General features: G+C 37.9%; 1 protein-coding gene across 10 annotated transcripts in view; it reads left to right on the top strand.

The window, feature by feature from the left end:
* Window positions 1-15,000, top strand: part of LOC144957817 (pyruvate dehydrogenase (acetyl-transferring) kinase, mitochondrial-like) — an 82,651-nt gene that overhangs the window by 12,754 nt on the left and 54,897 nt on the right. For 3 of the 10 annotated variants that reach the window (XM_078889264.1, XM_078889268.1, XM_078889265.1), the window contains exon 2: window positions 1,167-1,821. In XM_078889264.1, coding sequence (XP_078745390.1) covers window positions 1,674-1,821 — 148 coding nt within the window. In that variant the 5' untranslated portion in view covers window positions 1,167-1,673. Of the gene's footprint in view, window positions 1-1,166; window positions 1,822-5,580; window positions 5,779-8,611; window positions 8,930-15,000 lie in introns of those variants that run through there. The other 7 variants (XM_078889266.1, XM_078889267.1, XM_078889271.1 and 4 more) reach the window with 6 other exon arrangements.

Raw genomic sequence — 15,000 nt, 5'->3', positions numbered from 1 at the left:
TCGTTGTCCTATTATCGCAGCAAACAATACGAGTTGTTAAAATTACTCTAATTTGGATCCAGTTGAAACCAGATCGGGCAGTCCTTGGATAAATCAACATAAACAAGTACCGATAAGACATTATAGCCCCGTACTTTGGATAAACCCATATTTAAAAATTTGGCCAGAAAACTCGTCCTTCAAATATCGATCGTTTTAAATGACCCTCATCTTGGCAAAAACTCTCAAACCTGGGACTTCGCGAAGTCCCAGGTTTGAGAGTTTTTGCCAAGATGAGGGTCATTTAAATCGATCGATATTTGAAGGACGAGTTTTCTGGCCAAATTTTCAAATATGGGTTTATCCAGAGTACGGCAGTCCATGGGTTTTATGTGAAATCAACCCACGACTTCGACTTCAATTTTAAATTTGTTCTTGGTTACACGACTGAGTTCAAATAGTGTTAACCCTTTCGAGCCTAACCCTTTACACTCGCCCGTCACTAATGGGCATGATCTATAAATAGGGAATGAGATTAGCTGAAGAGTAGCGTCCCTTGAATGGACATCATCCATAGTCTGTGACGTCACTGGCGGAAAAGTTCTTAGAGAGGGAACGTCATGTTGGTTGTGCGCATGCGTCTCTCGTCCTCGCTTCCGGTGAAAAACCAAATTGACGTTCTCTCTGTAAGGTGACGTCCAATCAAGGGACGCTACTCTTCCGCTAATCTCATTCCCTATTCATTGCTAGTACTCCAAAGTACTGGTTACATACATACACACTTCCAAGGATATAGGAACCAAAAGAGTGGAGGGTTTGATGTCACGACTTTTCTTTCCTATTGCCAAATTATAGTAATGATGATGATGCTAGTGATGATGATGATGATGATGATGATGATGATGATGATGATGATGATGATGATGATGATGATGATAGTGATAATGATAATGATGATGGTGATGAAAGTGATGATGATGATGGTATATACATATTTTACCCTGGTCTTAGACATGGGTTTGCTGTGCGTGCATTGTCTGTTAACCTCCTCTATTTTTGTGCTTAAAATACACATTGAATCGAATGGGATATAACCTAGATATTTCGCTTATCTTATCATGTTAATATAATTTTCTAATTGAATGTAAAATTGTTTTTTGTTTTTTTCTGTTTCCAATTCTATCTAGATAGATTTGCATACAACGTCAACAAAAGTTGATTTGCATAAAACCATCAGGACTTCATCTACTGGAATCCTCAGGCGCAAAAGAAATTGACTTGAAAAATTGAGGCTCAAAGAGGAATTTCGTGATTTCTATTCTTCAAGTGAAAATTCCTGTTTATCTGAATTCATTGAATTAACAATTTTATGCCCCTTACTTAATTGACTAAAAAAAAAAAAAAAAAGAGTAACTGGTTCATAATATTGTAATTTAAAGACTTTAAGTGTACGAGAAAGGAACGGTAACCTGCTTTTTGGTGTCGTGGTGGTGTTTATTAAAAACACACCTGCTCGTATTTACTATTTACTTTTGTACAGATTGTTTTACTGCCATCTCTGTAACTTCACATCCCTGGTCTATCTTGTTGGGTTGATATGAAAGCATCGGAATCCGTGGTTTTGAGTGTTTTAAAGTGTCAATTTGATTTGAATATCAGAACTAACATAATAGTGTATACGATACCCAGCAACCATGAGGATTTCCATCCGATTATTCCAAAGGCAAGTCTTGAACTCCGCCTTCAACAGTGTCAATATCAGGTTGTGTGAGCACGAAAAGCTGGATTTCTACTCACAGTACCACCCCTTGCCCCTGTCCATGCAGAAATTCATTGATTTCGGTGAGTTATTTATATATATTATATATATATATATATATATATATATATATATATATATATATATATATATATATATAATGTTTAATAAATAAAATAAATATTCCTCTCGTTCTTTTTCATAACTTCCTCCTCCTCTTTATTGACATCCTCCTCCTCCTCCTCCTACTACTACTACTACTACTACTACTACTACTACTACTACTACTACTACTACTACTACTACTACTACTACTACTCCTTTAACTCCTATATCCTTTAATTAACCTATCAAGTCGTATGTCTTAAAGTCACGAAACCCAGACAGATAGAAAAATACGCAATTTGTTCAGAAAATGAAAGTGTCAATAACCCAATTTCGATATACATCCCTTTGTCCCTTGACGTCAGCACCGTTGTAACGGAAATACTCTCAAACCAATCAAACATATTGTCCATTACAAGCTTAGTCTCTGCTTTGCTACGATTTCACCACAGCAATGTCAAACCAAGCCCATAATTCGCTCGACTATCAGACCTGTATAATATAATACATGCACAGCGACGATGATCCTTGGATAGATCTTATCTAGTTAGACGTCTAGCTAGTTATAATTTGTGCCCTTATTTTAAAATTTAAAAAAATATTTGCCGTACCTATATTCATTAATTCAATGTTGTCTTTCTCTACGAGATATAAATAGAGATGGATAGATAGATAGATAGATAGATAGATAGATAGATAGATAGATAGATAGATAGATGGATGGATGGATGGATGGATGGATGGATGGATGGATGGATGGATGGATGGATGGATAGATAGATAGATAGATAGATGGATGGATGGATGGATGGATGGATGGATGGATGGATGGATGGATGGATGGATGGATGGATGGATGGATGGATGGATGGATGGATGGATGGATGGATGGATGGATGGATAGATATATATATATTATATATATATATATATATATATATATATATATATATATATATATATATAGAGAGAGAGAGAGAGAGAGAGAGAGAGAGGGGGGGGGGGGGGGGGGAATCTGTGTATAATATTATGTTATTGATCATCTAAGCAGGTAGCCAATGAATGAAAGATGTTGATAGCTGGCGGGACATGGAAAATTTAGATGACGTCATACGCTAATGTAGCGCTAACGAGGAGGTTCTGGAAAATCCCCCCCCCCCCCTTTCCCCTACCAAAAATCGATTGTTTTTGTCTCCTTCATTCCTTTTATCTATATTTATATATTTATTTATCAATCTATTTATTCTATGTTAAAGTAGAAAACGGTAGGGGCTGCCTGAAGCCGGTGATCGTGAAAATACTAACGAACATGGAGAGGCTTCGTATGGGAACAAAACAGACAATGGACGTTTCGGGTTTGAATTCATAGTGCAACCACTATTGAGTACAGACGATACAAGTTATTTTGCATTTTATTTTATTTGTTTTCCACGTTTATTTGTGTATTGTTGTGCTGAACGAAGGGTTTGTACCCGAAACGTCCATTGTCTGTTTTGTTCCCATACGAAGCCTCTCCATTTTCACTCTTTTGTTAGCATAGATAGTATGCGCTTGGCTAAGAAGTTCATAACATTGCCATCCGGAAGTATAACGAACCAACACACAAAACTGTGTGTATCCGTGAACGTTTATAGTCGGGGTAATACAGTTCAGTGAGAATTACTCATAAACGCGGACGCCAGGTAATCAGTTTACACCTGAGTACGGTGAGAGAATGTGAGTAAAGAGTCTTTTCCAAGGACTCAACTATACGCCGAGCGAGGCTCGAACTCAAGACCTTCCGATCCGAAAGCGAGTGTCGTACCACAAGACCACATAGCCGCACTTAAAAATAAATATGCTTGTGTGTGTGTGTGTGTGTGTGTGTGTGTGTGTGTGTGTGTGTGTGCGCGCGCGCACGCGTCGTGTGTTTAATTTTTTTTTAAAATGTTTTCATCCTATATTTATAGAAGTCGCTGTTTCATCCTCATTAATATTATTTGAATTTATTTTTATCTTCTTGATTATAAGACTCCAGACAAAAAACGGGACAGTTTATACAATTGATATTTATATCGATGAAATTAGCGAATTGTTTCTGAATGTTTGTTTTGAAAATAGAATTAAATGATAAGAGAATAACGATTATCTGTGTGAACAATTTTGGCTATACATGTGGCCACCTGGCACCAAGCATACCTGCGTCGTATGTAGTACTCGTACGTTCTCATTTAAAAAAAAAAAAACAAAAAAAAAAAAAATTTTTTTTGGGGGGGGGGGGGGGGGGGGGGGGGGGGGGGTTTAACCTTACGCAGTCTTGAGCACAGACTGTATTCTCTATGGTCTTGACCAACGGATTCGCCTCGTCGATGGAAAAATTGACCTGCTGCATTTAGAATCTGGTGCACGTTTGCCGTGGTCATCGACCCAAATTTGCCATTTCTATCCACGCTTGACTGATTTAGCAAACGGGAAATTACCGGTTATTCTCAAGGTTAAAGGTCAGCTGACTGTAAACGTGTCATCTTATCTGTATTTATTTTCTTTTTGCTTTCTCGACACACACGACCTTTTCACATCAGTGCCTGTTCTAAATTTGTCACTTTGATATTTTTATAATAAAAAAGGTAAAATGAGAAATCAGAGCTACAAATTTAATGATCATACAAATGGTAAAGAACATAACATCGTCCTATTCTAAATTATGATAATACAATCATACAACAACAAACAAACAAAACAAAAAAACCCAAAAAAAAAAAAAAAAAACCAAAACCAATAAAAAAACAAACAAAAAAACAACAACAACAACAACAAAAAAATTTAACAAAACAAAAAAAAAAAAAAAAAAACAATAACAAAGACCTGAGTGACGTCAACTTAGTTCTATTTATAGGTAGAACAATATACTTATTTCTTTTCATAGTAGATAGTATTGAGACCATTATTGACGGTTTGTTGAAAAGAGAGGAATTGATATGGATTATAATCACAAAGTAGAGGGGTGGGGGTATTGGGAATAAAACCCAATACTTCGTGCCAACAACCTTATTTCGGAAGGCGTGGTATTAGCCTAGAAAGAGAAGCTACGAGCGTTAACTCTCCTCTTTCTAGGGTATTAGTATTGGAATCCATTAGTATTAGAATAAGTGTGGCACTCATCCAAGCATTTTTGTTCGAATGCCGACTTGCTATCAACGCCACTGGTTTTTGCCGTGGTCAAGTCACAAGAACACTGTTCATTCATTGAGATTCGTTGCGTCAATCGATGGGGCTACCACAGACTGCGTTGTCAATGTCAAGGTCAAGGTGAATGCTTCGGAATCTTTTCGACCTCCTCTTCTTGATATTATGCAAATCTGAATTTACGGCTAAAAACAAACGGTCTGTTAACAGAAACAGAAAGTGAATTAGAATTTAAAATTGAAATAAACACGATTAGAGATTGTGTTTCGCCGACAATCAATCAGCGTTATTTAATCTGACGTATTTAGCGATTGAACAAATTATGATAATATGGTTTTGAAATTGCAATCACAATTTCTAAACAATCATTACAAAATGAGAAAGGTCATTATAGATCCTTACAATCATATACTTTTTGAAGAAATAAGCTAATCAACACAGAAAGAGAATAACTGAAAATGGAATAAATTATTATGTTGTTTTTTTTTTTTTCAAAAGTCAACCAATTTATTAGATATTTAATTTAGTGTAAAAATACGCCAAAGTGGCAGAATGTTGTTAGTTGTGAAGGTGTGTTTGACACGGAGAAGAGAACGTAGCTACTGAAAGGTTTATCTTTTGTTGTTTGAAAGTAGGTCATGTTTTGACCCGACAGTCTGTGTTTGAGCAACCGACAACAGGCAAACTCTAATTTTGTTTGATTGTTTTGATTAGCATGATTTAATGTTTTCCTTTTGTTTTCTTTTCGTCAAATCATTTGAATCGACAACGTAAGTAGAACTAGAATTAAAACCGTTCGGTTGTGTTTGGACTTTGGATCCCCTGATTGTTGTTGTAAAAGTAAAAGTTAAAAGTAAAAATAGGAGTGAGGAGACCGAAAAAGTTGATTTGTGACTCCTGCCTTTCTTGTTAACTGCTGCTATTTTCTCGAGCTGAATTTGAATACGACGCCATTGAACGACTCAGATCATGTGACCATTGACATTTTAGTTGTATTAGAATTAGAATGTTCGGGGTAGATGTCTAGACAAGAAATGCGGAACCCTCTGCCTTCAGATCTTAAAAATTGAACTTGGGCTGGGCTTACTCTACTCGCTTACGCAGACTTGACTGATTATTAAATTATGGCTGCGGCTATTCGGACTCGAGTCTGATTAGTCTCCCGTGGCTATTCGGACTCCAATGCTTATGTGCAGTCAAAAAGATATTCAGACTCCAGTGTGAATACTTACTAAGAGAGATTTCCAGCACAGGTTCTCAATGATCCTCTTTGCCGGCGGTCCCCCCCCCCCCCCCCCCCGCCCCTGTGTTTGTGCACGGCCATTGGAGTCGAGTCTAAATAGCCATGGGAGTAATGCCGACTCGAGTCCTAAAAGCCACTTCGTTATAAAATTAAAATACACTTCAACTTCACTCCTAAATTTAATTTTAATGCAGTAATGTTTTTACTGATAGGGCATTTTATTAGGCGGTCAAAGTCTTTCCAATTCAAACAGTCAAACAAATCACATTACATAATATGATATACGTGATTATCACGTCCTTGCTGTGTCTTGATATGTTATCTCTGTCAACAAGATGTTTACTTTGAACAACGACAAAGCATAACATTGGGAGGCAGATAATCTGACGTCACCTCATCTGCTATTTATTACCATCAGTTTGTGAAGATGCTACAAAATGAAGGTTATCTTGTTTATTTAGGGTAACAGTTGCATTCTTTCCTTTGAAAGAAAATGGAAATTTATATATATAATTGTAGTGATTGCATTTGCCTTGCTAATTCAGTCCATTGATTATTAATTGGCGACTAAATATAATGTACAAGTAAGGTAAAATACATGACTCATTGAAGCATTTGCATGAGTTTTTGTGATTTGTGAGTTTCATACACTTGTAGAAACCAAAGTGTTAAGAAATATTTGCGTCTTAGTTGTCCTTACAACAATAGTATTTTCACTTTGTATGACACAATTAAGAGACAGAATAAATGACAAAAACTTTCCCCTTATACGTTTATACCTAGATACAGCTCTTAGATTTTTTATCCGTAGAGTAATAATTTCTCCCAGACGATCCTATGAATGGCGTAATATACTAATACTAATACTCAGAAAAGGCAATTAGAAATGGTCTCAGCAATTTGTTAAAGCAACAAAATATCCAAGCAAATAACACATTAAACTTGCCCAATTATTTGAATTTATATACACTATTGAATTTTTATGGGTGAAATGTAGAGGAGACCTAAAAAGTGTTTATTTTATTACAGATTTGTTCTACAGACAGGTTTAAAGTGGCTTTAAGTAAAAGAAATAAGTCCAGACTTTTAGAAGCGTTTCATTTTAGACAGAATGGTAAGATTCTTAGAGCACGTGTATCCTATTATTTTTTTAAAGGTTGCCAATTTTCCGTATATTTACGGATTTCAGTTTGTTATAAACCATTAGTATATTTTCCAATCACCTGCTAAATGGAAAAAAGTAATGACTTTGTACTGAGTTCAGCACTCAGAAAGGGGTCCGTCTATGTGTTTGCAGACACTCAGAAAGGGGTCAGTCTATGTGTTTGCGGACACTCAGATAGGGGTCAGTCTATGTGTTTGCGGACACTCAGAAAGGGGTCAGTCTATTTGTTTGCAGACACTCAGAAAGGGGTCAGTCTATGTGTTTGCAGACACTCAGAAAGGGGTCGGTATATGTGTTTGTGGACACTCAGAAAGGGGTCAGTCTATGTGTTTGCGGACACTCAGATAGGAGTCAGTCTATGTGTTTGTGGACACTCAGAAAGGGGTCGGTCTATGTGTTTGTGAACACTCAGAAAGGGGTCAGTCTATGTGTTTGAGGACACTCAGAAAGGGGTCAGTCTATGTGTTTGAGGACACTCAGAAAGGGGTCAGTCTATGTGTTTGCAGACACTCAGAAAGGGGTCAGTCTATGTGTTTGCAGACACTCAGAAAGGGGTCAGTCTATGTGTTTGAGGACACTCAGAAAGGGGTCAGTCTATGTGTTTGTGGACACTCAGAAAGGGGTCGGTCTATGTGTTTGAGGACACTCAGAAAGGGGTCAGTCTATGTGTTTGCAGACACTCAGAAAGGGGTCAGTCTATGTGTTTGCAGACACTCAGAAAGGGGTCAGTCTATGTGTTTGAGGACACTCAGAAAGGGGTCAGTCTATGTGTTTGTGGACACTCAGAAAGGGGTCGGTCTATGTGTTTGAGGACACTCAGAAAGGGGTCAGTCTATGTGTTTGCAGACACTCAGAAAGGGGTCAGTCTATGTGTTTGTGGACACTCAGAAAGGGGTCAGTCTATGTGTTTGCAGACACTCAGAAAGGGGTCAGTCTATGTGTTTGCAGACACTCAGAAAGGGGTCAGTCTATGTGTTTGTAGACACTCAGAGAGGGGTCAGTCTATGTGTTTGTAGACACTCAGAGAGGGGTCAGTCTATGTGTTTGCGTAAAAGGTCAGTAAATTTTTGCCTCCTGAATCGGCATCCCTGCTTTTAAAGTATATCTGAGTTGTTGTTGATCTGCTTTATATTATAAGTCACAAACGTTCTGAATTTCTACTTCTTCCGTTTTCTCTTATATTAAATGTGAACAGTGGGTGATCAATCTATTATTGTATATAATCTTAACAGTGAGAGAGAACATAGATAATTGGAACTCTTCATTTTAAGTTGAAGGATACAGACATTTATTTTTCTCTCAAATTGGAAGCGTTTGATTTCTTGTTCAGGAAGTGAAATCAATTTGATTCACCAATCAAAATTCAAAATGAGGATAGCCCTAAGACTACTTCGACCGTTTGCAACGTCACAAAATCACAGCAATGCTTTTCCAGTCTCAGAGGTTGAAAAGTATGCCAATTTTCATCCTTCTCCTCTCTCTTTGAAAAAACTCCTTGAGTTTGGACAAGCAGGTAACTTTCCAGTCTTCTTTCCTTTTTATTTTTTATTTTACATAATAATAATAATAATAATAATAATAATAATAATAATAATAATAATAATAATATAATAATAATAATAATAATAATAATAATAATATATCTTTATTGTCCCCAAAAAAGTGGCAATTTGTCATTTAGTTACACATTTATAACAATACAATATTGACATAGACACACTCACACAAGATGCACACTAGTAACACAGTAGTCATCGTAAAAAAAAAACAAAAAAAACAAAAAACAAAAAAAAAACATGAATGTACGGCTATGTGGTCTTATGGTATGACACTGGCCTTTGGACCGGAAGGTCGACGGTTTGAGTCCCACTTGGAGCGGCACTCAGTTGAGTCCTTGGAAAAGTCTCTTTACTCACATTCTCTCATGGGACTCAGGTATAAAATGAGTACCTGGCAGTTAACAGTGTTGTATTTATCAACAGGCATCATGTATCATCCCATATAAGTTCACTTTTGCTGGGGACCCCATGTAAAGTGCTTTGAGCACGTTTAGTGGATATTGCGCTGTATAAGTGCTCAATTATATAATATTTATTTTAATGAATGTCTCATTTGTTTCTATTTCTAGTTCATCAAATTTTTACACAACTTCTTGTTTTCCAAATAAACCATCTGACTCAGTCTGATTGAGTAAGCATCGCTGTAATCAAAGAATGCCCCTAATTAAAATCTTGACTGTTTATTGCCAGGCTATGTGGTCTAGTGGTAGACTCTCCCTCGGATCTGGAGGTCTAGGGTTTGAGACCTGCTCTGAGCGGTGCATAGTTGAGTCCCTGGAAACGGCTGTTTACTCACATTTTATCACCACACTTGGGTGAAAAATGAGTATCTGGTCATTAACAGTGTTGTCTCTGTGAGAAAATATTGTAATATCTCCTAACAGACATCATGTCTCGTCCTTTATATTAAATGTTGCTTTTAGCTAGGGACCCATTGTAAAGTGCTTTTAAAAGATTGAGCTTTTTATCCAGCGCAGTATCCACTAAAATGTGCTCAAAGCGCTTTACAAAGGGTTCTTGATCAACAGTAACATGTAGAAAGAGACATGATGCTTGTTAGGTAAAAATTACATTTTGGAGCTTTGAGCATGTTTAGTTTTCTGAGCTCCCTGTCCACCCCAGCAGTGATTGGGTAACTTGGTCTGTCATATCTGGTGGAAAGTACTTTTGTGATAGACTAGCATCCCATCCAAAGGATAGCAAGAAACTGCTGTTGTCCGTTGTTTCAGGCTATAGAAACCGGGATAAACTTCGGCTCTGTGTGCCTCATGGCCCTGGAGGACTTTTTTTGTTTTTGTTTTTGTTTTTGCCCTTAGTTTCTGCCCTTAGTTTCTTCCATAATAATAATGATGATGATAAAATATGTAATAACGATAGTTAGTACTGATGATATTATTATATATTGTAAATTATATATATAATATAATATATAAATTAAATTGAAACTAACAACCGTGCAGTATAGCCTTGGTAAATTCGAGGGAAGCAGCTGGCTTTGATCGATCCACACTGATAGATTATGGTCTGTCTACTGTAACTGTAACTGTAATCAACACATGGTCGGTACAATAACAATAACAACCTAACACTGGGATCTGATCGACTCGTGGTTGGTTGTGACGTCCGTCCATCCTCTGCTCACTCACTGTATAGATAGTTCGAAGATGACGTCACTCAGGTCTTTGTTATTGTTTTTTGCCATCCGCGCTTATGAGTAATGCTCACAGAACTGTATTAACCTGACTATAAACGTTCATGGATACACACAGTTTTGTGTGTTGGTCCGTTATAATTCCGGATGGCAATGTTGTGAGATTCTTAGCCAAGCGCATACTATCTATAGGCCTAGAAATAGGAGAGCTAACGCTACGCTCCTATTTCTAGGGTATAGGCTTGATGCCAGGCTTTAAATTGAATTCGTATCACGTTTCCTTCACACTTGTCTCACTGTAATATGTTTTGTTTTATATCACTGTAAAGCGCTTAGAGCCTGTGACAACGGGGTAAAACGCTATATAAATGCCATTTTTTAAAATTATTATTAAATAGTACTGTTGACGTCACAGATACGTTTTGCTGTTGTTTGTGGCAGCTGTGGAAGAACTAATCACTGGGTGGGTTTCCCGACCTCCCATAGTGGGCAGGGAGGTAGGTACTTGCTGTGTCTTCTATTTCTATCCCCCCCCCCCCCCCCCCCCCCCCCCCCCCCCCCCCCCCCCCCCCCCCCCCCCCCCTTGTACCTACCTGTTTACCAATTGATTTCTGTCTTTGTCTTGGAATGAGATGACTTAGTTTTGTCCTCATCCTGGCCGGAGTCCTTGGCTAGGAGGAAAACAGTCGAGAATGTATAGTTATAGGTTTTGGAGATGATATTTTTTTCCTTGTAAATCATTTCTCTCTAATGTACTTTTTTTCTTTTTCTCTTAACATATAATTTGTAGTTGTAGACATTTGAGTGTATTCCTCTTAGTGGGATCTTTTGCTGGTGTCTGGGTGAGACTTTTAGATGATGATCTCAATTTAAGTACACTGATAGTGTGCTCTTGGAATCTACCTGTTCCCTATTTGAATCATGTCCCCTTTGTCTTACTTTTTCCTCAAGTCCGTTTAATTATACAGCTAGACTGTTTTTACTATCCCATTTTTCTTCCTTTTTACTGGCGCTGATATGACTTAAATGTGTTGCAAGCGCCGTAAATAAAAATTTATTTATTTATTTTGAAATAATCTACTTACTATGTACCGTAAAAAGAGTAAAGGTAGACCAAGAAAAACATATTTGAATAGTTTGAACAGCTGGGTGACAAAAGAAAGAGAAGAGTAATATTAGTTTTCTGAGGTTATCTGATCAGAGAGATGAATGGCGAATCATGATCACCGATGTCTGGCACAGACTTGGACCTTGAAGAAGAAGAACTATGTACCCCGTGATAAATATTATTCATTGCCGTTTTTTATGGGTGTCGGCTTCTCTCCCTATAAATAGAACGAAGATGACGTCATTAGAGTCATTGTTATTGTTTGTTTTTTTTTGTTGTTTTTTTTTTTTTTTTTTGTTTTTTGTTTTTTTTTTCCATCCGCGTTTATAAGTATGTAATTCTCACTAAACTGTATTAACCAGACGAGAAACGTTCACGGTTACACATAGTTTTGAGTGTTGGTCCGTTGTATTTCCGGATGGCAATGTTTTGAGCTTCATTGTCATAGCCAAGCGCATACTATCTATAGATAGAACGAAGATGACGTCACTCAAGCCTTTGTGATTGTATTTTGCCATCCGCGTTTGTGAGTATTTCTCACTAAACTGTATTACCCCGACAATAAAAGTTCATGATTACACATAGTTTTGTGTGTTGGTCCGTTATACTTCCGGATGGCAATGTTGTGAGCTTCATAGTCATAGCCAAGCGCATACTATCTATGTTAATATTTTATTATCCATTGAATGTCGGGGTTAGTGTTAGGTAAACACCTTTAACTAACGCACTCCACCCAGTGACATACTCCACCCTGATGCGGCCGTCCATGACTCGTGACGTCAGACTTCTTACTGTACGTGTATCGAGTACATATCGTGTGTGTGTGTGTGTGTGTGTGTGTGTGTGTGTGTGTGTGTGATATTGGGGGGGGGGGGGGGGGTGTTTGTTGTTGTTCTTTTTCTTTCTCTTTCCTTTCTTTCTTGTCCTTCGTTATTCCTCTCCCCCCCCCCCCCCCCCCCCCCCCCTTTTTATTTTCTCTTTTTTTTCTCGTGTTGTTTTGGTTGGTTATTTAAAAATACACACTTGGTAGTAGGGATATCAATTTTTAAATATTCTTCCATCTGATGCTCTCGCATCCAGTCATTTTTCTGGGTGGGTTCTTTTTTTTTTTTCTGTCGTCATAGTGGGTAGTGAGACACTTGCTATGTCTTCTGTTCCCCTATAGAGAAGGTACGCTAGGGCAAGGTGACTTCCTCAAGGCCACACAGCGCAGCGGCTGGTGATCGAACTCGGTATCTTACACATAGATAACACATTAGTAGTCTGTGGTACATTACGGGTACGAAGCCAGGACTTCATATATACTCGATAGATGTCGCTGGTAGGAAGCAAATCCCGTACCACAGACTACGAGGAGTCCTGTATTCTCTATGGCCCGTACCGATGAGCCACGCTGTCCCTTATGTACCAGATGAGAATATTATGTCATTGTGCTTTTGGCGCCGGGGAAAAGATTCCTGATTATAACTTATAAGATTTAAAATATTGTTTAATTTTTTTTATTTTTTTTGTTTTTGTTTTTTTTTTGGTTGCTTTTTTTATTGTTTTTTTTTTTGGTTTTTTTTTTTTAATTCTGTTTTATTGGCATCAATGGATGGCAGACAACGACTGATGTAATCATGATGACAATGCGGAGAGGAATTGGGGTCTGTGACGTCATAATTTGGCTGTCAGTCAACCGGGGCCGTATGTATTGTGTGGGAAAGACAAGGGGAGAAATGAGATGAGAGAGGGGAGACATGAGATGGGATGAGATGAGAGAGAGAGAGAGAGAGAGAGAGAGAGAGAGAGAGAGAGAGAGAGAGAGAGAGAGAGAGAGAGAGAGAGAGAGAGAGAGACGTTGTTTTAACCCTGCCATTGTTGTAATGATAGGAGCAGATTGACGAATACTGTGACGTCATGTTGTTGTTGTTCAAAGCCATCATCATTCAGAGCCAAAAGTAAAAAGGTTTCGTACATTTAATTTTGCCGGATTTTATCCCGGTGTCTATGGAAGATTTCAATTGCTTGTTACCTTTTGGATTGGACGCTATCACTGCCAGGCATTTGATGATCAGGTTATCCAGAGAAGTCGGATTGCTTGTTTTGTTTTGTTGATGCGTTTTTTAAAGTTTTTAAATTTTATTTTCTGGGTCGGGGGGTGCTGAAGCTACAGACTGGTCTGATCAGGAAATTGAAACGTATAACATAACAGTAAAATCGCCAGGTTGGCATAAGTACCTACATGTATTATTTTTCCCTCGCGCTCGGTGCATAGTTGAGTCCTTGGAAAAGGCTCTTTACTCACTTTCTCTCATCGTACTCAGGTGTAAAATGAGTACCTGGCCGTTAACTGCGTTGTCTTTGTCCGAAAAATTGTAAATATCGCCTAACAGGCGGCATGTCTCGTCCTACATGTTAAATGTTGCTGTTGACCAGGGACCCTTGTAAAGCGCTTTGAGCACATTTAGTGGTTATTGCGCTATATAAACCTCATTATTATTATTATTTTCATGTTTACGTCTTCGTGTTATATAATACATGATGGTTAGATTTTCAGGGATTTGGTTGGCATTGTTAAAGGATCGATCGATGGTCCTGGACTTCCTGTTTTATATATAAACATATATATGTCCCCAATAGAAACTTGAGGTCAAGCAATGACCAATCAATCCTTGTCAAACCTAAGCCATTGCGTAAAATAGGTGAACAATCTTTTCAATTTTCGCCCCCCCCCCCCCCCCCCCCCCCCCCCCCCCCCCCCCCCCCCCCCCCCCCCCCCCCCCCCCCCACATTTTTGGAACTCTCTCACGTCACACGTGAGATGCTCGGATTCGTTGACAACGTTCAAATCTCGCTTAAAGTTTTATCTTTTTACGTCATAATGTTGCAATATTATTTTCATAATTTGTTGTTGTTAAATTGAATTCGTATCACGTTTCCTTCACACCTGTCTCACTGTAATATGTTTTGTTTTATATCACTGTCAAGCGCTTAGAGCCTGTGACAACGGGGTAAAGCGCTATATAAATGCCATTTATTATTATTATTATTATTATTATATTATTATTATTATTATTATTATTATTATTATTATTATTATTATTATTATTATTATTATTATTCTCCTGAGTTGGTTATATAAGAATCGGTTTAGGCCAAATGCAACACTGACCCGACCCGCCAGCCGGATATAAGGGTATAACGTACCGACACACACAACTGTGTGTAAGCTTGATTGATTGATATCATTTGTGACCCATCGTCTCAAAACGGTTTTAAGCCGG

This window comes from Berghia stephanieae, chromosome 12, assembly GCF_034508935.2.
Source record: "Berghia stephanieae isolate SIO BIC M18660-M18661 chromosome 12, UCSD_Bste_1.3, whole genome shotgun sequence".
Taxonomy (NCBI): domain Eukaryota; kingdom Metazoa; phylum Mollusca; class Gastropoda; order Nudibranchia; family Aeolidiidae; genus Berghia; species Berghia stephanieae.
Note: the sequence above shows the minus strand (reverse complement) of the source record. Positions and strands in the feature narration are given on the sequence as shown.